Here is a 22,099-nt window from a genome sequence, read left to right on the forward strand (position 1 = left end):
AAATACCCCCGAAGCCGAAAGTAGAAGCTGCGTCTGTGTACAGGTGGAAGTCGTAATCCAGAGTTAGAATAGTATCTCTGAACATGGATATGCCATTCCAAGTAGATAAAAATAGATCCCACATGACTAATTCCATGAGAGTGTGCTTGTCCAAGGTCACCAAGTGGAAGAGATTGTTCACTGTAGTAGACATGGATATGAGAAATGATACAAAAGCGCGGCCCGGAGGTATCACTCGAGCAGCAAAGTTGAGGTGGCCTAACAAAGATAAGAGTTGGCATTTTGTGATAGCCGCCTTGTTGCGGCAAGAATTGATCACTTCTTGAATGCGATGTATTGTTTCCACTGGCAGACGTGCTTGCATATTCAAAGTGTCCAGTTCAATGCCTAGGTATTCCAAACAAGTGCTGGGTCCCACTGTTTTGTGTTGTGATAACGGTATACCCAGGCGTTTAAATATCATGGACATGATAGCCATTGTCCGCTCTGCCGTGTAATGCGGTCTGTCAATGCACAGGAAATCATCTAAAAGGTGAAGCACACATGAGACTTTATAATTCTCGGTAGCAATCCAACACACAGCTTGAGACAAGTAGTCGAAGAGTTTGGGGCTAGAGCGTGAGCCAAATACCAGCCTGGTATAAAAGTAATATTCATCCTGCCACTTAACGCCATGAAGATGCCAGAGAGAAGGACTGATGGGGACTTGTTTGAAGGCATCCCGTATGTCAAATTTGCATAATTGTGTTGCAGTGCCCATCCTCTGAATATGGCCAATAGCGTCATCTACATGAACATAGACCATGAAATAATCTTCCTTCTTGATAAGGTCATTGAGGCTGGGTACTTCAGAATCGTGAGGTGCGGACATATCAACGATCAGTCTGTATTTTTTGGAGTATTTCCCCTGTGCTAACCCCAGTGGATTAATCCTGTACACAGGAAAGGGTGGTTTGCAATAAGGTCCAATGACGTAACCCTTGGCTACTTCGTCCTCAAGTAAATTTGTCACCACATCGACTTGCTGCCTGGCCGAGAGATTATTCCTACACTCCCAAGAGGAAGTAGGTGGACTAGAGATGCCTGTATCGAAGCCATGAGTAAATCCCTGAATGAGTGTTTTGACCAATAATGTATCTGGATGATTATGTAGTTCTTTTTGGAGCTGTTAAACATTGATAGGAGAACGAGTTACACTCTGAAACTGTGGCAGCCGGAGGTTAGAGGGTCATGCCTGTTTATCGGACTTCTCTTGACTGCCCTCACTCTGAGATACAGAAGCTCTTTTCCGACATCTGAAGGCTGGGTGTGTGGCATGGCAATGGAGGCACAAATGAAGAAAATAGCATGCCAAGCGATTGCATCCCTTTTCGTCATTGAAGTTATTACAGATTTCTTTCCCTTTGAACTGGACGCGCTGTCTACCGCGCCAGTCTGTGGATGGATGAGCATTCTTTGGAAACGTTGTCCTACCCTGTCTGGGACAAAAATCTGTGTTGTGAGACAGGCTGCCGCACACACTGCACTGTCTCGCTTTCCTGTTGGCTGCTACTGAGTCGAGAAGGCTTTTGTCCTTGATGCCCCAATAGACTGGTGTGTTGTAAGTTTCGAGGAGGGTAGCTGCTCTTTGAAAGAAGGCTTGATGGTAGTCATAGAACAAAGAACCCTCGTGTTGATTGGCAATGTCGACTATGTCAGCCATATATTTGTGTAGTTCTTCTCTGCAATCAGCCACTTCGCACACAATGTCAATGTATTTTGTGAACGATGAAACAAAGTCTCCAATGGTCAAGGGTTGAGTTAAACGTTGATCTAATGCCCCTTTAAATCGAATTTCTTTCCCTTCTCCATCCATTATGGTGCGAACGTTTGACAACTCATGTTCAGGCAATGTCAATAAGGCGATGTTGACATACTTCCCCTGCTGAATCTTTGTTCTAAGTGCAGATGAGATACATACTACATTGGGTAAATCATGAGAAGCAATTCTGAGTGAATGCCTACCGAAAAGCGTGTTGGGATGTCTGGTCGTCTCTTGCGCTAAGAAGGTGGATGTCTGGTCACTGGATCTGCTTGGGTTTTCCGCAATTTGTCGAGACAGAGATTCGACTGTTCGTTGTAAAGCCTGGATTTGATTTTGGAGAGAAGCAGCATTCTCCGGTGGAGTACAAGGCACTTGAGACTGGGGCGATTGAAGTGACGATCGTTCGGCGGAAGTGATCGTGGGCGCCGCCTTATTGGAAAAGGGTCCAATTTGTCTCTCTGGCGTAGGAAAAGTAATCCCATCTGAAGTTTGACATTCGTCACTCGTGACTGTCGAAGATGGTATCCTACGATTTCCATTGGCCTCCAACAAGCGTACTAGGTCTTTCCTGGTCATGTTTGGTGTCTGGATACCGAGATTTCGTAATTTTGACTTAAGTTGCGCCGTAGTTAAATTGGAGGGAATGTCAGTATACACTGTTTAGCGCCGTCTCGATGAAGATCGGACTGGAGAAGATTGTTCTGCAGCTGCAATAGACCGTGGAGGTTGGTGCAAGTCATCATTTGGTAGATCAGTTGGCACACTTGACCCCCGTCTTGTAGATCGTGACCTCGAGCGTGTTCCCCGTCGATTCATGTTTCCAGTCAAAGTTCAAAGTTCGTCCAATCCCCAAGTGTCAGTTCTTCATAGCTCCGCGAAACCACGGGCAGGTAGTTGAGATGATAACATCGTATTGGCCACGTTAAGGTTCCGATTAGAAAAATTTAATATATAACGTGCGCTGACAAAGTATGAAGCAAAAGTGCAAGCACGGCAGAGACAAATGATAACTGTCGCACATGCGCAGTGTGGGTCACCGGACGTGATGTATATATATGCTATAAATAGATGGGCATGTGCGTACTGTCTCTGCATAAATAACATTTTAACATAGATGATAAACTTACAATTAATATTTGTTTAAAAAGTCAGAGGCCAGTATGGTCATTGTGATGTGACAATTGGCCATATTAATTTTGACTGAAGTGGCTGATAAACGAACGTCTGTTGGTTAAAATTAAATTGATAACTGTTATATTTCTTAACTAGGCAGTTGTGTGTTTGCATGACATGCAAAAACAGAGACGGACCCATTCCTAATTTTTCCTGAATGCCCCAAACCATTCCCACCTGAACCTTTCATTCTGAACCATTTTCACTTCATCAAATCAGATGGTCATGGTGACAGTTAACCTCATCAATATCCATGAATATTCATCTTTGATCCCTATAACGCAAAACAACTGTTGAACAGAAAGTCCAATTCCATTAAATACCTAATATCTTGGTCATTTCCCTTTCAATGACGGTGAACATGTATATTGCAGACACAAATTGCGTTAAAAATATCATAAACTGAATGTATGAACTATTTACAAAGCATTTCATGAGTGACAGACCTTCAAATTGACATTTGACACAGCCATGACAAGTCAAAAGATTTATTTATTCATAGTTCACTTTCACTGATTGAAAAATACTTTGACTTGACATGAATAAAAGAAGGGTCACACGGGTTGCTGTAATGTTACAGATACAGAGGCTCAGTTGCCAATTTTAAACTTTTGAAACATTAAACAACTTCAGACATGTTAGCTGAATGAATTTGTGATTGACAGCATGATTTGATCAGTAACACCAGTGCTTGACAAAATATGGGTTTTTCAGATTAAAAACGATGTTTTATTGGTCTGTTTTCAGTCGTACAAATGGGTATCTCTCATACCCTCACGTCTAGTCGCACGTTTAGAGGAAGCCAGAAGCTGGAATGTAAACATTAAACTTGTTTCCGTCCGGTTGCGCACGCACCTCCCTATGACATGTCACAAATCTCGAAGAATAAGCCATCAAGCAGGACTGGACTGGATTACTTCCCTGTGGGGATGGCTGGGTGGGAACGTACGACTGAAAACAGACCAATAAAACATCGTTTTTAATCTGAAAAACCCATGTTTTAGTCTGTTTTCAGTCGTACAAATGGGTAGAATTCGACGGAACACTGGAAGGAGGGTCGGGAAAGTAATCAGGCAGTGACCACTTTCACGTCGAATGTACCAAGTTCCTCACCCCTGTAGTGACAATAGAACATTCGACCAGATGCACGGACGAGACAAGTTGTTTATCACGAACGCACAGCATGGTTAATGCTCTTCGACACACAACTAATTATCGATGCGACAGGCCAACTGCACGCGTCAGTTGAACTGCGATCGAAGTGTGGTCGACGAATAGTTTAGTTACAGAGCAACTCGCAGTATACAAGGTAACTAAAACAGCATGTTTAATGCTCTTCGACGCACAACTAATTATCGAAGCGACAGGACAACTGCACACGTCAGTTGAATTGCGATCGAAATGTGGTCGGCGTATAATTTAGTTACAGAACTCGCCGTAGACAAGGTAACTAAAATAGCATGGGTAATGCTCATCGACACACAACTAATTATCGATGCGACAGTACAACTGCACACGTCAGTTGAACCCGGATCGAAGTGTGGTCGGCGCATAATTTAGTTACAGAGCAACTCGCAGTATACAAAGTAACTAAAAAATACGAGCAGTATTACAATGTATGGGAAGACGATGCATACACCGAATAACCATAATAAAAAACAGAAGTACTACACGCAACAAAAAACCATAAGAATGCGTACATTCACCAACAGCTTTTATTGTAACCTGTTATATGTCACGAAGTGTCGAGCAAAAACTCCAAAGTGAATAAAACACAAATTCACTGTCTTTTCTGAGAGATCTGTTGTGCCACCACGAGTGGACCAAACTGTTTGAGTCCTTCAACATCTTCTGTGGAGATATCTCTAAGATAATGCGAAGCAAACACTGAAGTAGATCTCCAAAAGCAGCCCTCCATAATAGCTTGTAGCGAACAATTACTGTGGAGTGCTAATGTTGAAGCGATGGCTCGAACTTCGTGCGGATGAGAGGAGGTGGGAGGTGCGAGTCCTTGCGCCTCGTAAGCTCTGAGAATTACCGCTCTCAACCAAAATGAGAGAGTATTACGTGTAATCTCTTTCTTTGCATTGGTTGAGAGCGGTATGAACAGCCGTCGAAAATGTTGTCGTCGCTGTTCAGAACGCTGCAGGTAAATACGAAATGCACGAACTAGGCACAAGGTGAGATCAGCTTGATCACGAGGGCCCATAATGGCAGACAAGGAAGGAATGTTGAACATTCTAGGATCTGGGCCAGGAAGTTAATTTTTCGCTAAAAAATCCCATCGGAGACCAAGATGGACGTCACAATCCATCGTCGACGTCGAGTGTGGAGGCGTAGATGAAGGAGCTGCTGTACTAGTTGACGGGCCATGGACCCCTGACGTAGTCGTATCCTTCTTGGTCGACGCCGTCGAGGCGAGGACCGCCGCCGTGTCTGGGCTATCAAAGCCGGATCGATATGAAAGTGAGAAGAGGTCGTCGTTCTGTCACTATCTTCACTACGACGCTGAACCCCCAAACTCTCCCTGCGAGAACGTCGCACGTCCCCGTGGGGACGAGGGCTACGATCTCTAACCGTAGAAGTACTACGATCCCCATCGTAGAATAGTTGACGGGCCATGGACCCCTGACGTAGTCGTATCCTTCTTGGTTGACGCCGTCGAGGCGAGGACCGCCGCCGTGATCTGGGCTATCAAAGCCGGGTCGATATGAAAGTGAGACGAGGTCGTCGTTCTGTCACTATCTTCACTACGACGCTGAACCCCCTAATTCTCCCTGCGAGAACGTCGCACGTCCCCGTGGGGACGAGAGCTACGATCTCTAACTGTAGAAGTACTACGATCCCCATCGTAGTTATCGTTGCCATGGTTACGCTGATCGAACGTAATCCGACCGACGTCAATGGCATGTATTTCCGTAATTCTCGCAGCCGTAGCCAGCGAGAGAAGGAAAAAACGTTTTCTGAGACAATAAGTCGAACGCGACCTGATCGAGAGGCTCGTAAGCCTGACTAGACAGGATGCGCAGAACCACATCGAGGTCCTAGGCCGGCGGTCGGAATTTACGTGACTGATCTTCAACCATGAAGGCACGTAGAATCTTCTGCAACTCCGGTACGGTAGTGAGCTTGTCGCCCGTAGGAGACGGCACTACTGAAGCCAAAGCTGCCAGATATGTCGAGATCGTCGACCCTTTCAGACACCGAGATGACCGGAGAGAGACTAGGAACTCCGCCACCTGTGGTGGGGTCGCTATCGCCGGGTTGAAGCCATGAGACCTGGCGAAAATGGAGAAAGTGGTCCACTTGTCATCTTACAGCTTACGAGTCGTAACTCGATGTGCCGCTTTAGCCGAATAGCCTTTCTTCATTAACGAGGTCTTAAGCAAACCCAGGCGTGAAGCTGGAAGTTCTTTATCCCCGGATGCAAGTCGTCGGTGTGAGGATGAAGAAGGAGGTCGTCTCGATCTGGCAACGGGAACGGTGGTTGAACGATGATCTGAAGAAGTTCCGGGAACCATGTTCTGGCCGGCCAATAAGGCGCGACCAAAAGCAGACGTAGGTTGGCCGTTTGACGAACTTTCACCAGTTGCGATGGTAACAGCACCGTTGGTGGAAACGCGTAAGCGTCTAGACCCCCCACGATATCGCTAGAGCGTCGTGGTCCCATGCCCATGGGTCTGGAACCGGCGACACGAATCGAGGGAGGCGGTTGTTGTACGGGGCAGCAAAGAGATCTACTTGGGGCAACCAGAGTCGATCTGTCAGCAGATGAAAGACTGTCGGATGGATCATCCACTCCGTGGGAGACGGCCTCGATGGTCTCGACAGGGCGTCGGCAATCACATTCTTGGCCCCCGGGATGTGACGGGCGCGTACCCCCATGTCCAAGTCGTCGACGAGGGCGAAGAACCTGAATGTCCGGTCCAGAAGGGCCGCCGACTGAGTTGTTCCCTGTTTGTTGACGCAGAGGACGACTGTGGAGTTGTCCGACTGTATCATCAGCCGTTTCCGACGGAGTCGAAGTTTCCAAAACTCGACCGCCCGAATCACTGCTTCCATCTCGAGGTAGTTGATGTGGAGGACCTTTTCTACTGGCGACCACCGCCCGGCCGCTTGGTCGTCCCCGAAGTGCGCTCCCCAGCCTTCCAATGACGCGTCTATGAATAGGTGTAGTATGAACGGAGGCTCGCTCATAAAGACGCCCTCGCAAACGTTCGACGGCTGGAGCCACCACTCCAAATGACAACGTAGCTGCGCCGGAAGTGGAACCAGGAGATTGGGAAACTCCAGGTGGGGGTACAGCAATCTCTGCAGTGGACGAAGTTGAAGACGAACTCGACGGGTCAAGTCTTGGGCCGATGTCAACAGACCGAGGACTTCCTGTCACGTGTGCACCGACAACGAGGCATGTAGACGTCACGGAACGCTGCTGACAATCTTGTCCCAACGGTCTTGAGGTACCTGGACCAGATTGACTCCCGTCTGGAAGCGTATCCTTATGTACTGTAGAACCCGAGGTGGTACCAAGTCCGACTTTTGAAAGTTGACGATCCACCCGAGGTACCGTAGTAGACTCAGGGTGGTCGCCAACTCACCTTGAAGGGCTACTGTAAACTGGTGAGCTTGGAGCCCGACGTCTAGGTAGAAGGCGACCCTGATCGCCTGCCGATGGAGCCATTCTACGACCGTCTTCATGATCCGTGTGAAAAAGCACGGGGCCGTAGAAATTCCAATCGGGAGGGCCGCCCACTGGTAATGAATACCTTGGCATTCGAATCGGAGGTACTTCTGGAACTCGGAAGCTATTGGTACATGTAGATACGCGTCCTGAAGGTCTAACGAGACGAGGAAGTCGTTCGGTAATATCATCCGACGCAGAGAGCTGAGGGATGTCAAGTTGAATGTGTCAGGTGGTTGGAGGTATGTTGCGTTGAGGAAAACCCACTTGTGGGCATAGTGACGAAGTCGCCCCCCTACCGGTAGCTCGTCTAAAGGTAGTGTCACCGGGGGAGACTCCAACCACGGCGACGGCGGGGGAAGGGACCTCACTTCCTCCCCCGCTGGTACTTTCCCCCTATGGGAAACTTGGAAAAGGAGACCTGGCAACCTTTCCTGTCGGAACCTCCCTTGCGGGACGGCTGTCGAGGCACGTCCCTACGGAAAGCCCCTTGCACATGCTCGTTTCGGTAACATCGTCGTGGGGCGTTCGAAACCGGTGGCCGTCTGGACAGGTTGGGTGAAGCCGAAATGATGATGTCACGCTCGGCTTCCCTGGAGTACTTGTCCAGAACGTCGTTGGTACGACTGTCGAACAACTGTTGCGATGTCCACGGGGCCCGTAAGAGTGACCTGCCATGACGATCAGGTAGGTCAGTGCAGTCGATGTAACCATGGCGACGCGCCGTAGTAATCTGGCCCGATACATATCGGGACTGGGCGAGGACGTCCTAGATCCACCGTTGCATACAGGTGAGGACCGATGGCACCGTCCTGTCGTCCTCGTCCTGGGGTTCTTTCACCTCAAAGTACACTGAGAGGGCCTTGATCGCTGTCGACAGCATAGCAAGCGTTTGCAGCTGGTGACGAACAGCAGTGCCCATGGATTCCAAATGTGGAGGGTGCTGGTCTCTTGAAGAGCAGCCCCCAGTCCAAATCCCTAGTCATGGGTGACGAAAACGGCATGCCATAGATCGGGAAACGAGATCGACCAGGCGTCTTGCAGAAGCTCTGCCCAGGCAGAGCAGAGCCAAAGTTCTGGTCCATATCGTGAGCCATGGCTCTGAAGACATCGGGAGGAGAAAAACTGAAGAGACTGCGGTGTATCCGAATCGTACATTCGACGACCACGATGACGATGAACGCCCTCGTGTCGTGTACTGTCTCACGACGAGGCACTCATCCTGTCGTCCCGACTTGAACGGGAACGACTTCTGTGTCCACTGTCGTCCCGCACGACGTCCCTATCGTCGTTGGTAGAACGAGATGCGGACCGACTGGGGACCGTAGTCCCCTCATGGTCCTCGTCACCAGCCGGTCCCGTCGTAACGGGGGAGGCTGAGTGACGCTCTCGATCAACCGAATGACGAAGACCAGTCGTGCGGGTAGTATCATCAGCAGGCGAACGGTCACGTGTCGAAAGCTGAAGTTGACTGAGGCGGGTCTTTTTCAACTGATTTCTGAGGTGTGGTCGACTCGCCAACCCCAGGGCCTGATGCGGAGGGTGCAGAGTCCAAGGATCCAACCGATGACCATATCCGCTTGTAGCGCTGGTCAGCGGCCTGCTTCGCCAACGCACGAAGATACAAGTTAAAGTTTATTGAAGACAAGTTCTCACATTTTTTACAACGTTTATTCCACGAATACGTTGAAAACCCGTCCTTAATGATGCAGGAAGGACAATACTTGTGAGGGTCTACTTTAGACAGTTTTCGTTGACACGAGGCACAAATGCCCGACATATTGCCACGTGTAGAATCACTGTCAAACAGCGAAACACGCGTTGAACACAAACAATGGATTACCAAGGATAACATTCCAGGAGTCTACAGGTAAGACATATTATGACTTTATTAGAACAACTGTAGATAAGCGATAAGTACTAGTAGAATACAAACTAGCAGTCTACCGCGAAAGACTTTCTCGAGCGACCAGCGCAGAGGCGCGCTGAGAGATTTTTGTAACATGTCATAGGGAGGTGCGTGCGCAACCGGACGGAAACAAGTTTAATGTTTACATTCCAGCTTCTGGCTTCCTCTAAATGTGCGACTAGACGTGAGGGTATGAGAGATACCCATTTGTACGACTGAAAACAGACTAAAACATGACCAATTTGCTGCTGGTCTTCAGTGATTCGTGAATACGAATTACAAGACAGGATACTTTTTACAGTTTCATGTATCCCCACATCACGTTTTCGAGCCTCATCTCTTTTTGTAACCTAAACATACGTGACCACACACTTAAGTTATGTCATGAATTAAGTTACACAAGGTACACTACATTTCAAAAGTCACTTCTCCTGTATCGTGAAACTATTTCGCGATACATTCGTGATAGTGCCATGAAAGTATCGCGAAAGTGACTTGAAAGTGGCGCAATATTACCGCGAAAGTGGCTAGAAAATGCCATGAAAGTTGCGAGCTAATGGTGCAAAATTTCGCGTAAGTGGCACAAAAGTGCCGTGATAGTGCCGTGATAGTGCCGCGATAGTGCCGCAAAAGTGGCGCCATATTGGTACATTGCATGTACACTTCAGAAATGCTGTCGAGCGTTACTTCCCCATGTATATCGGATGTATGTCAATCTAACCTGGAGCTATATTAAGCCTGTTGCTCTTGTTATATTTAGACAGGTGTAGGTGCTAGGTCCATAACAGTACAAAGCTTTACATGGATATGTTCTTAAAGACTGTATTTTTTTCCGCAAGGATGCATCACCTATTCTATATTAATCAATAAGAAATTCATTGACAAATGTTTATGTTCGCTAATGTGTGTAACTCATTTGTATCAGTTATCAATAGTCTTCGGAATGGGGAGTAGTGTATGAGAACGCAATTCCCAGTGGTGCCTGTATACACTGATTGTGTTTTCTTAGATTCACCCCGATTTTGGTCCTCGGTTCATCTGATTCATACACACAAAGGACTTGCGTTCGTCCGTAAATGCCTGAATGCTGAGTATTAACAGTGGCCATCACAGTCTCTGTTTCATTTAGCATTCAGGATTAAATATATGAAAATACATTTTGGCTTGATGTGCTTAGGAAGCTTATGATTCTGTTATTGGGGTCTTAGACTGAAAACGGAATAACTTTCCTTAAAACGAAGTAGAAACCAGATACATGGATCATACATACATGTAAGGAAGAGAATTTGTGGATGGCAACTTTATTATGAGGAACACAATATTTCAGAGTAATATTTACTCCTTCATCAGCAGCGTTAACCAGTGGCATTTACGACGTCTTTACATTTAAGAACACATGTAATACTAATACTCATGGTCATTAGGACAGAAGCGCAACAGATATTCCCTATGTGGAATAGAGCTAGCTAGAGCTGGCTAGAGTTGCTTTTGTATGAGTTTCTAGATTATTATTTTTTTTTCATAGAATAAATATATTCCACAGTCATGGTGCAGGACTAGCGCCTGCACTTATGAAGTAAGTGAATGTTAAGAAGACGAGATCACATGTACTTGCATCATGCATCAGAGAAAACAATGTAGGTATGGTTTGACACTTTGGAGATAACATACTGTGTTTTCAATGTAGAGCTAGGTTGCATGTCGATTTAAACGCGCTAAATTGAATTTGGAATCGAATGCGCAGCGTGAGGTTTCAAATGTTAAATTTAGCGCGGTTAAATCGACAGGTAACCTAGCTCTACATTGAAAACCCAGTATGTTTATCTCCATTCTATCATGACTAAATAAAACGCGAACTCTTTGGTGTTAGCAAATATACTGAGTGAAGCGGCATGGGTTGAGTCCAGTGTTTTGAGTGGGTTATCGATCTGATTTACGGAATCTCCGAACAAAATATGGCGCTGTATATACTCAAGCAGTTTGTTTACACCGTAATACTTCACTCAAACATATGACTGGCATTGAAAGCGCGGCAACTTGGTTACCTAACATGAGATGGGCATCCCTAAAGAAAACAAAGAAAGCTTTGTAAGACTTTCACTCTACATCACAGGTCACCATTATGATATCATATCGCTCATTGTGAAGCAAAAGATATGACGTCACAGTCGTATATAGAAAAGCGCCAAAATTCCAAGCTCTCTGTTGTCTCTAAAATGTAACTACATTCCCTTTGTAGATTTCTATCGTGTTTTCTGCACGAAATGTATTGCCACACACCTTATTAGAACTGTAGATTAGGTACATAAAGAGGTTGGTTCCACACCTTATTAGAACTGTGGATTAGGTACATAAAGCAGTTGGTTCAACACCTTATTAGAACTGTAGATTAGGTACATAAAGCAGTTGGTTCCACACCTTATTAGAACTGTAGATTAGGTACATAAAGCAGTTGGTTCCACACCTTATTAGAACTGTGGATTAGGTACATAAAGCAGTTGGTTCCACACCTTATTAGAACTGTAGATTAGGTACATAAAGCAGTTGGTTCCACACCTTATTAGAACTGTAGATTAGGTACATAAAGCAGTTGGTTCCACACCTTATTAGAACTGTAGATTAGGTACATAAAGCAGTTGGTTCCACATCTTATTAGAACTGTGGATTAGGTACATAAAGAGGTTGGTTCCACATCTTATTAGAACTGTGGATTAGGAACATAAAAAGGTTGGTTCCACATCTTATTAGAACTGTGGATTAGGTACATAAAGCAGTTGGTTCTTCATCTTATTAGAACTGTAGATTAGGTACATAAAGCAGTTGGTTCCACACCTTATTAGAACTGTAGATTAGGTACATAAAGCAGTTGGTTCCACATCTTATTAGAACTGTGGATTAGGTACATAAAGAGGTTGGTTCCACATCTTATTAGAACTGTGGATTAGGAACATAAAAAGGTTGGTTCCACATCTTATTAGAACTGTAGATTAGGTACATAAAGAGGTTGGTTCCACATCTTATTAGAACTGTACATTAGGTACATAAAGCAGTTGGTTCCACATCTTTTTAGAACTGTGGATTAGGTACATAAAGCAGTTGGTTCTACATCTTATTAGAACTGTAGATTAGGTACATAAAGAGGTTGGTTCCACATCTTATTAGAACTGTGGATTAGGTACATAAAGCAGTTGGTTCCACATCTTATTAGAACTATATATTAGGTACATAAAGAGGTTGGTTCCACATCTTATTACAACTGTAGATTAGGTACATAAAGCAGTTGGTTCCACACCTTATTAGAACTGTAGATTAGGTACATAAAGAGGTTGGTTCCACATCTTATTAGAACTGTGGATTAGGTACATAAAGAGGTTGGTTCCACATCTTATTAGAACTGTGGATTAGGTACATAAAGAGGTTGGTTCCACATCTTATTAGAACTGTGGATTAGGTACATAGAGAGGTTGGTTCCACATCTTATTAGAACTGTAGATTAGGTACATAAAGCAGTTGGTTCCACATCTTATTAGAACTGAAGATTAGGTACACAAAGCAAATGGTTCCACATCTTATTAGAACTGTAGATAAGGTACATAAAGCAGTTGGTTCCACATCTTATTAGGACTGTGGATTAGGTACATAAAGCAGTTGGTTCCACATCTTATTAGAACTGAAGATTAGGTACACAAAGCAGTTGGTTCCACATCTTATTAGAACTGTAGATTAGGTACATAAAGCAGTTGGTTCCACATCTTATTAGAACTGTGGATTAGGTACATAAAGCAGTTGGTTCCACATCTTATTAGAACTGTAGATTAGGTACATAAAGCAGTTGCTTCCACATCTTATTAGAACTGTAGATTAGGTACATAAAGAGCTAGGTTGGTTCCACACCTTATTAGAACTGTAGATTAGGTACATAAAGCAGTTCGTTCCACATCTTATTAGAACTGTGGATTAGGTACATAAAGCAGTTGGTTCCACATCTTATTAGAACTGTAGATTAGGTACATAAAGCAGTTGGTTCCACATCTTATTAGAACTGTGGATAAGGTACATAAAGCAGTTGGTTCCACACCTTATTAGAACTGTGGATTAGGTACATAAAGCAGTTGGTTCCACATCTTATTAGAACTGTAGATTAGGTACATAAAAAGCTAGGTTGGTTCCACACCTTATTAGAACTGTAGATTAGGTACATAAAAAGGTTGGTTCTACATCTTATTAGAACTGTAGATTAGGTACATAAAGAGGTTGGTTCCACATCTTATTAGAACTGTGGATTAGGTACATAAAGCAGTTGGTTCCACACCTTATTAGAACTGTAGATTAGGTACATAAAGAGGTTGGTTCCACATCTTATTAGAACTGTGGATTAGGTACATAAAGCAGTTGGTTCCACATCTTATTAGAACTGTAGATTAGGTACATAAAGAGCTAGGTTGGTTCCACACCTTATTAGAACTGCGGATTAGGTACATAAAGCAGTTGGTTCTACATCTTATTAGAACTGTAGATTAGGTACATAAAGAGGTTGGTTCCACATCTTATTAGAACTGTGGATTAGGTACATAAAGCAGTTGGTTCCACACCTTATTAGAACTGTAGATTAGGTACATAAAGAGGTTGGTTCCACATCTTATTAGAACTGTGGATTAGGTACATAAAGCAGTTGGTTCCACACCTTATTAGAACTGTGGATTAGGTACATAAAGAGGTTGGTTCCACACCTTATTAGAACTGTGGATTAGGTACATAAAGAGGTTGGTTCCACACCTTATTAGAACTGTGGATTAGGTACATAAAGCAGTTGGTTCCACACCTTATTAGAACTGTGGATTAGGTACATAAAGAGGTTGGTTCCACATCTTATTAGAACTGTGGATTAGGTACATAAAGCAGTTGGTTCCACATCTTATTAGAACTGAAGATTAGGTACACAAAGCAGTTGGTTCCACATCTTATTAGAACTGTAGATTAGGTACATAAAGCAGTTGGTTCCACATCTTATTAGAACTGTGGATTAGGTACATAAAGCAGTTGGTTCCACATCTTATTAGAACTGTGGATTAGGTACATAAAGCAGTTGGTTCCACACCTTATTTGAACTGTGGATTAGGTACATAAAGAGGTTGGTTCCACATCTTATTAGAACTGTGGATTAGGTACATAAAGCAGTTGGTTCCACACCTTATTAGAACTGTAGATTAGGTACATAAAGAGGTTGGTTCCACACCTTATTAGAACTGTAGATTTGGTACATGGAGTGGTTGATTCAACATCTTACTAGAAATGTAGATAAGTTATGTTGAAGTTAAGTAATATTTGTTACATTTATAAAGTTCTACCTGTGCCCCCTTTTTGGAATGTTCGATAATAGTGGACCTTTGTCCCCTGTGTAGTTACCCGTTGTAAGAGAGCACCATTTTCAAAGTGCCCTTGACATCATGGTAGAACCTACTGGAGAGATGTAACATTTATATATTTGAAACCTCAGGGGTAATATTTTGTACTGCAGAATTAATGAGACTGCCGGAAAATTTAATGTTTTCACAAAGGATGTATAAACATGCAGAAATCAGCAATTATAAAGCATCATGACAGCGCCCATCGCCATGATGCTGATATGGCTAGATTAATTGATAGGACCAGCAAAATCTTTATTGGACCAGTACTTTCATGAGCTGTCAGTCCAGTGGACCAGTAAATTAATAACTGAACAGAACCTCTGCTCATTAAAGTACAGGATATTATTAATATCTAATACATTTTATATTTGAAACTTGTCCTGCATTATATATTGCATTCCCATCTATTCCTGCGAAAACATGACTATAAACATCATCGCTTAAGAATAACATGGTCCAGAACAAAGTTGAAACTGCTTGCCCGAAAAACAGCCTGTCATCACCAGCCAGCCAGTACACATGACACTCTTCTTCTTTTTTGGCTGAAGTGAGCAGTCGCCTGTGAAACGTGTTTATCCTTTGACTTTACTGTGGATATTAAACTATTGGTTTGTTTATTCATTTGTCATGTATTCTTTACATGTATACAGTGAGGTGTATTACGGGTTTGTTTTCCAGCCATTTTGACTAAGCATTGTTATGCAGGATAAGGTAAAAATATATAAGAACAATGGATGCCATGCAAATGACTCACAGCATGTATAATTCCTTCCAGTTGCAGGCTGCTGAGTCTACCTCCTTCAATAACCTCTTTGGGGTAAGAGTCTGTTATAGGGTAGTATTCTTTTGGTAAACGAATTGCCTGGAACAAGAATAAGAAAATTAGTCAATTTATATTTGCAAAGTCATCTTGAGGGAAATAGTGAGTCGTGTTGACAGCATGAAGGTTGCTAGCTTTGTACCTATACAGAGAAACACATAGGGCGGTTATAACATTTTGGTATCATAAATGTCCATACCTATATGTCTGTATCCAGCATAAAAGCATGAAACTTGGCATAGTTGTAGATTGGTGTCATGGTGGCCTCTTGTGGATGTGGATTTTCAATTCCTACTACAGAACCCGGATTTCCGTGTACTTGGGCCGAGTCACTGAAGCACCCACAAAAGGACTTTGAATATTCTGTGTAGCAGTGTCACTGCTTTGTTTGTGCTTGATTGATTCCGGGTTTCATTACCACGAAGACACTCATTTAGGCAGCCTATGCGTTTAGCGGCTGAGAGCTGATCCATGGGTAGAAGATTTGTGTGTACTTGAAGATGTGTCCCATGCTTGCTGTAAGAGGCGACTAACGGGATCGGGTGGTCAGGCTTGCTGACTTGGTTTGATGCATGTCATCGTATTGCGTGGATCGATGCTCATGATGTCAATCACTGGATTTTCTTGTCCAGACTCGATTATTAACAGACCGCCATCAATATAGCTGGAATATTGCTGAGTGCGGTGTTAAACAACAAACAAACAAACAAAGGTGAACTTCACGAGTTTAGTGGTTACCTATTCAGCCAGATTTGAGATTTGAAAATTAACATGACAGGGTTTCGTGAATTGACTAATTAGTTGTCCAACCCTACATTTTTATAAACCTTGAGTTATGTTAGTTTTCTTGATTTGTAACATATAAGTACCAATATCAAACAATAGTTTGTTAATAATTCTAAGATTATAACCTCTATTACATCTTTGCCACGAATCCTGTATTTTGGCTTCAGTCACACTAACTAAACTTTTCAGATTTTCAACAGACGTCCTCTTCACTGTCCATCACACATTTAGCAACCCAAGCTATGATGTGTGTAATGGTGGGAATCTCACTTCTTTTCCCACATCTAACCACTAGAGGTTGATGAATTGGGGAGGTGGGTAGGAGTACTTTGGATGTAATAGAGGTAGTATTCTTAGAATTATTAACAATGATAACTATTGTTCGATAATTCTTACGAAACTTCTCCCTCTATTACATATTTTCCAGAATATACTAGAGGGACCCGGAGGGATCTGCCTCTAGTAACTCCCTGTGTAATTGACAGTAATCTCTTCTGGAAACCATTTATTCACGGATTCTAATCCTGACTCAAGATAATTTCCTCTGAAATTCTCCTGAGGACTTGAAAACCAGAATGCATCAAGAATCAGTCAAATACGTGATACGTTCACTAGAAATACCGTCATATTTGCTGATCTTGGTAGAAATAACGATGTCATTTCTAGTCTATTTCTCCCCAATGACGTCATTTCTTCTTAAATTTGGATTTGTGACACTATTACCGGTGATGACGTCACTTCCGGTTATCATCTCACTTCCAGTTATCATCTCATTTCCAGTTATCATCTCATTACCGGTGATGACGTCACTTCCGGTTATCATCTCATTACCGGTGATGACGTCACTTCCGGTTATCATCTCATTACCGGTGATGACGTCACTTCCGGTTATCATCTCACTTCCAGTTATCATCTCATTACCGGTGATGACTTCACTTCCGGTTATCATCTCATTTCCAGTTATCATCTCATTACCGGTGATGATGTCACTTCCAGGTTATCATCCCACTTCCGGTTATCATCTCATTTCCAGTTATCATCTCATTACCGGTGATGATGTCACTTCCGGTTATCATCTCACTTCCGGTGATGACGTCACTTCCGGTTATCATCTCACTTCCAGTTATCATCTCATTACCGGTGATGACGTCACTTCCGGTTATCATCTCACTTCCAGTTATCATCTCATTACCGGTGATGACTTCACTTCCGGTTATCATCTCATTTCCAGTTATCATCTCATTACCGGTGATGACGTCACTTCCGGTTATCATCTCACTTCCAGTTATCATCTCATTACCGGTGATGACTTCACTTCCGGTTATCATCTCATTTCCAGTTATCATCTCATTACCGGTGATGATGTCACTTCCAGGTTATCATCCCACTTCCGGTTATCATCTCATTTCCAGTTATCATCTCATTACCGGTGATGATGTCACTTCCGGTTATCATCTCACTTCCGGTGATGACGTCACTTCCGGTTATCATCTCACTTCCAGTTATCATCTCATTACCGGTGATGACGTCACTTCCGGTTATCATCTCACTTCCAGTTATCATCTCATTACCGGTGATGACTTCACTTCCGGTTATCATCTCATTTCCAGTTATCATCTCATTACCGGTGATGATGTCACTTCCAGGTTATCATCTCACTTCCGGTTATCATCTCATTTCCAGTTATCATCTCATTACCGGTGATGATGTCACTTCCGGTTATCATCTCACTTCCGGTGATGACGTCACTTCCGGTTATCATCTCACTTCCAGTTATCATCTCATTACCGGTGATGACGTCACTTCCGGTTATCATCTCACTTCCAGTTATCATCTCATTACCGGTGATGACTTCACTTCCGGTTATCATCTCATTTCCAGTTATCATCTCATTACCGGTGATGATGTCACTTCCAGGTTATCATCTCACTTCCGGTTATCATCTCATTTCCAGTTATCATCTCATTACCGGTGATGATGTCACTTCCGGTTATCATCTCACTTCCGGTGATGACGTCACTTCCGGTTATCATCTCACTTCCGGTGATGACGTCACTTCCGGTTATCATCTCAATTCCGGTTATCATCTCACTTCCGGTGATGATGTCACTTTCGGTTCTATCTCTTCCGGTTCTGATGTCACTTCTGGTCACTGTAGGCAGTTGATACGCAAGGTATTCTTTATACATCCTACACTTAATAGGATAATCAAGGGTGTACTCATCCTCTGATGCTGCTGGTGCCGGATCCTCACCCCCCACCCCTTTTTTTCGATATAAGGGGGAAACTATTGGTGGGATGGTTTCCAATTGAGAATCCATCATGTTGAAGTACAGAGTGAAGAGCCGATCTGTAACCTTCTATCGTCCCATGACGGTTCTTATTTTCCTGACGTAGATGTACTAGAAAAGCCCGCTACCATAGGGATGGATATTGTATTAGTTACAATCCCTTGTCTTCTCCACGGGAAGAACTTATCCCATCTGTTGTCACATATAAGGTAGGATAAAGGTCTCCATGATCTTGCCACAGCTTCAGAGGCAAGTCCAGAGCACCCGGATATCTGCATTTTGCATGCTAACATCCAGGCATTTAGATATAGGCTTGGTAGGATGTCATGGAATATGTTGGACTTGGGCTGTCGTAACAGATCTCGACGGAGAGGTAACTGGTGAGGTTCTTCTATTAGTAGACAAATAGATCTAGGTGTGGTGTGTCCCATAAAGTGGTTATCAAAGCAAATATCTGGGGATGTAAGATCCATTCTGTCGTCTCTTTTGTCCCTTGGCGGGAAAAACTGTCGGCAAGGATGTTCAGTTTCCCAGGAATATGTCTCGCTTCCATCCGACAACTGATGGAGTCGGCTCATCCACTTCAGTCAATTCTCTGCCCATGTTGGGACATGACGAAACGTGAAAATACTGTGTTGTCAGCAAACCAATGCCAAATCCCTGGTATAATAGGCCCACTTATTCTGTATCAAGGAACAGTCTTGGAAAGAATTCAACAATGTATTGTATAGGACAGGTTGAAAATAGAAAAATTCCTTGGTTTCCATCCCTTGGGCTTCGCGTAAGCACTCCCCTTGTTATATCGGGGGATGATGGTGCATGGTGTCTCATTCACTGCACATGCAGGCATCGGTTGTCCACTGAAGTTGTGAATCGGCTACATGATGAACAGTGATAGGCGTCTGGTTGAGTGGTTGTAGTGTTATGCATATGCAATCATGTAAGTCAGTCTGTACAAAATTATTTTGCACAGATCCCACTAGGTCAGTTGACTTGATTACGGTTAACGATGTTTACAGTAAGTCTTGACACTTGACACGTGATTCTTCCTGTGCAGTAAACTGTAATCCCAAGTTGACTAGGTTCAAGCTCCACACATGGCCAATCCTCTGTGAACCCTATGGTTGACAGACCTGTGGTATGTCCGACTTCTGAGTAGGAACTGTGATGTTAGGGGAAGTTCATCCCCATAAAAAATGCGATGACTTGTCCGGTGTTGTGAACGATGACCCAGTGGAGGGTCTTTAGGTCGATTCTCATTCTCATGTTGGTCGTATTCTTCTTCGGTACTAGGAATACCAGAGAATAAAACCTTGGTCTTATTGGTCTCAGCTCGTCCCCGAATGGCTTGCTTCTTTAGTAGCTTCCTGATGGCATGAGCTGCTGCGGCTAGCTAGGCTCCGACTAGATGAAATCTGCGTCCGACAGCTTGAGATTTCAAGATGCAGTTTGATTCCTGAGAAGACTGACGCTTGTCATACCCCCAAATCGGTTGGAACGAATCCTACCGGGGGGGACAAACTTCTTCTTAGGAGGCTGATGAGTCTTTCTAATCCCAGGTACACTTCTGGGGACGGGAAGATCTATGTGCCTTGGCAGCTAGGCCCTGATAGCTGATGCTTGGAATAGTTCCTTGTATCTTGCCTGACTTGGTCTATGATACGTCCCAATTTGCCGTTGAATGCCTTGGGAGCAGATATTGGTTGTGAGATATCGTTGAAAAGCTCTTGGAACAAATCTGTGCTAGTATTTGTTGATGCTGAACCCATAATAGCTGTGAAGTCATTCAAGCTTGGGAATAATCGAGTCTGGACAAGACAATCCAGTGATTGATATCACAAGCATCAGACTTAGGTGGCAACCCATGCTTGCTGTAAAAGGTGACTATGCTTGTCGTAAGAGACTATCGGGATCGGGCGGTCAGGCTCACTGATTTGGTTGATACATGTCATCGATCCCAATTGCATGGACCGATGCTCATGTTGTCGAGCTGGAATATTGCTTGGTGCAGCGTTAAACAACAAACAAACAAAACAGACCTGGGAGGAGCGTAAATCTTCCTTCATTCTGACTATGGGGTCTAGCAGGCGGTGGATGAGTCCGACTTGATTAGTCCTAATAGTGATAGGAGTCTCTCCGGGTATGCCTTCATATGGTGTTTGTAATGGTGGAATGATGTGTCATCAAGCCAGTTGATATAAGCGCCAATGTCCATTGAATATCTGGATATCGAGGACAGATCGTTAATCCGTGAAGCAGGTAACGTGACATAAGTATTAGGGTTGCGTACTAGCTTCATTAAGTTCCGACAGTCACTTTCATGATCTGGTAAGCGACGCTCTGACTGGTTGGATGAAAGGTCGCTCTGACAAGACCCTTAATGGGATGTCCTCAGATCTTTGTTTAGCGATAGCAAGAACTAAGATCTGATTTTAATGAGATTGAGACCCAAGCGAAGATTTAGGTGACAGTGTAGGGAAAAGCTTGCGAGCTTATATCCGGCTGGTCGGACAACATGTATTGACCAAGGTCTGAAGTGGCGCCTTATGCTATTTAGGAATTTTCCAAAATTTGAATTTTCCCTGTCTCCATGGAAACAAGTTAGACTTAGCTGAAACAGAGGTAAGTCTCGTTTTCGGAGCAGAACTAACAGAAGTCATCAGTAGATGACAAATCCCCCTGGCCCCAACAAATTTGAAAGAACAAATCATCTGACTGTACAACTTGATGAGAGCATTTCTATCTACCATATATGACCGCAGATAAGCCGACCCTGTAGATAAGCAGAGGTATTAACTTGTCCATTGAAATACGAAATAAAATGATATGACCCGCAGATAAGCTGAACCAGGAAGTTAAAGGCAAAAAACACTGCAAGAGATGAGCCGGTACTCGCAGATATTCAATAAGGATGAAAAACGTTGTAATTATATTGAAAAAGTCATTAATAAAGATTTAACAAACCAGTCATCCACTTTCATAATGTGGGAAGCTGTTTCTCTTGTCTTTTTTAAATTTCATAATGATTGTTATATGTTGCCATCAACAACGAAGCGCCATTTTGTGAATCGGTGTATATAGAATTATGAACCCATGAGAAAATATATCAGCTAGAGCAAACTCGCAGTTTGAATGCAGCATCGTAAGCATGGCGTTTTCATTTCAAACTCATGATGAGAATGTCAGTCAGTAAAAATATACCAACTTTTATACCCCCTTTATACCAC

At 43.7% G+C, this 22,099-nt stretch overlaps 1 protein-coding gene across 2 annotated transcripts in view; it reads right to left on the bottom strand.

Moving 5' to 3' along the window:
* LOC124123232 (protein FORGETTER 1-like) overlaps positions 1-22,099 on the bottom strand; it is a 490,282-nt gene that overhangs the window by 378,104 nt on the left and 90,079 nt on the right. For both annotated transcript variants that reach the window (XM_048391344.1, XM_048391343.1), the window contains one exon: positions 15,730-15,837. In XM_048391344.1, the coding sequence (XP_048247301.1) occupies positions 15,730-15,837 (108 nt within the window). The remainder of the gene's footprint in view (positions 1-15,729; positions 15,838-22,099) is intronic.

This window comes from Haliotis rufescens, unplaced genomic scaffold, assembly GCF_023055435.1.
Source record: "Haliotis rufescens isolate VD_foot unplaced genomic scaffold, xgHalRufe1.0.p SCAF_9, whole genome shotgun sequence".
Taxonomy (NCBI): Eukaryota; Metazoa; Mollusca; class Gastropoda; order Lepetellida; family Haliotidae; genus Haliotis; species Haliotis rufescens.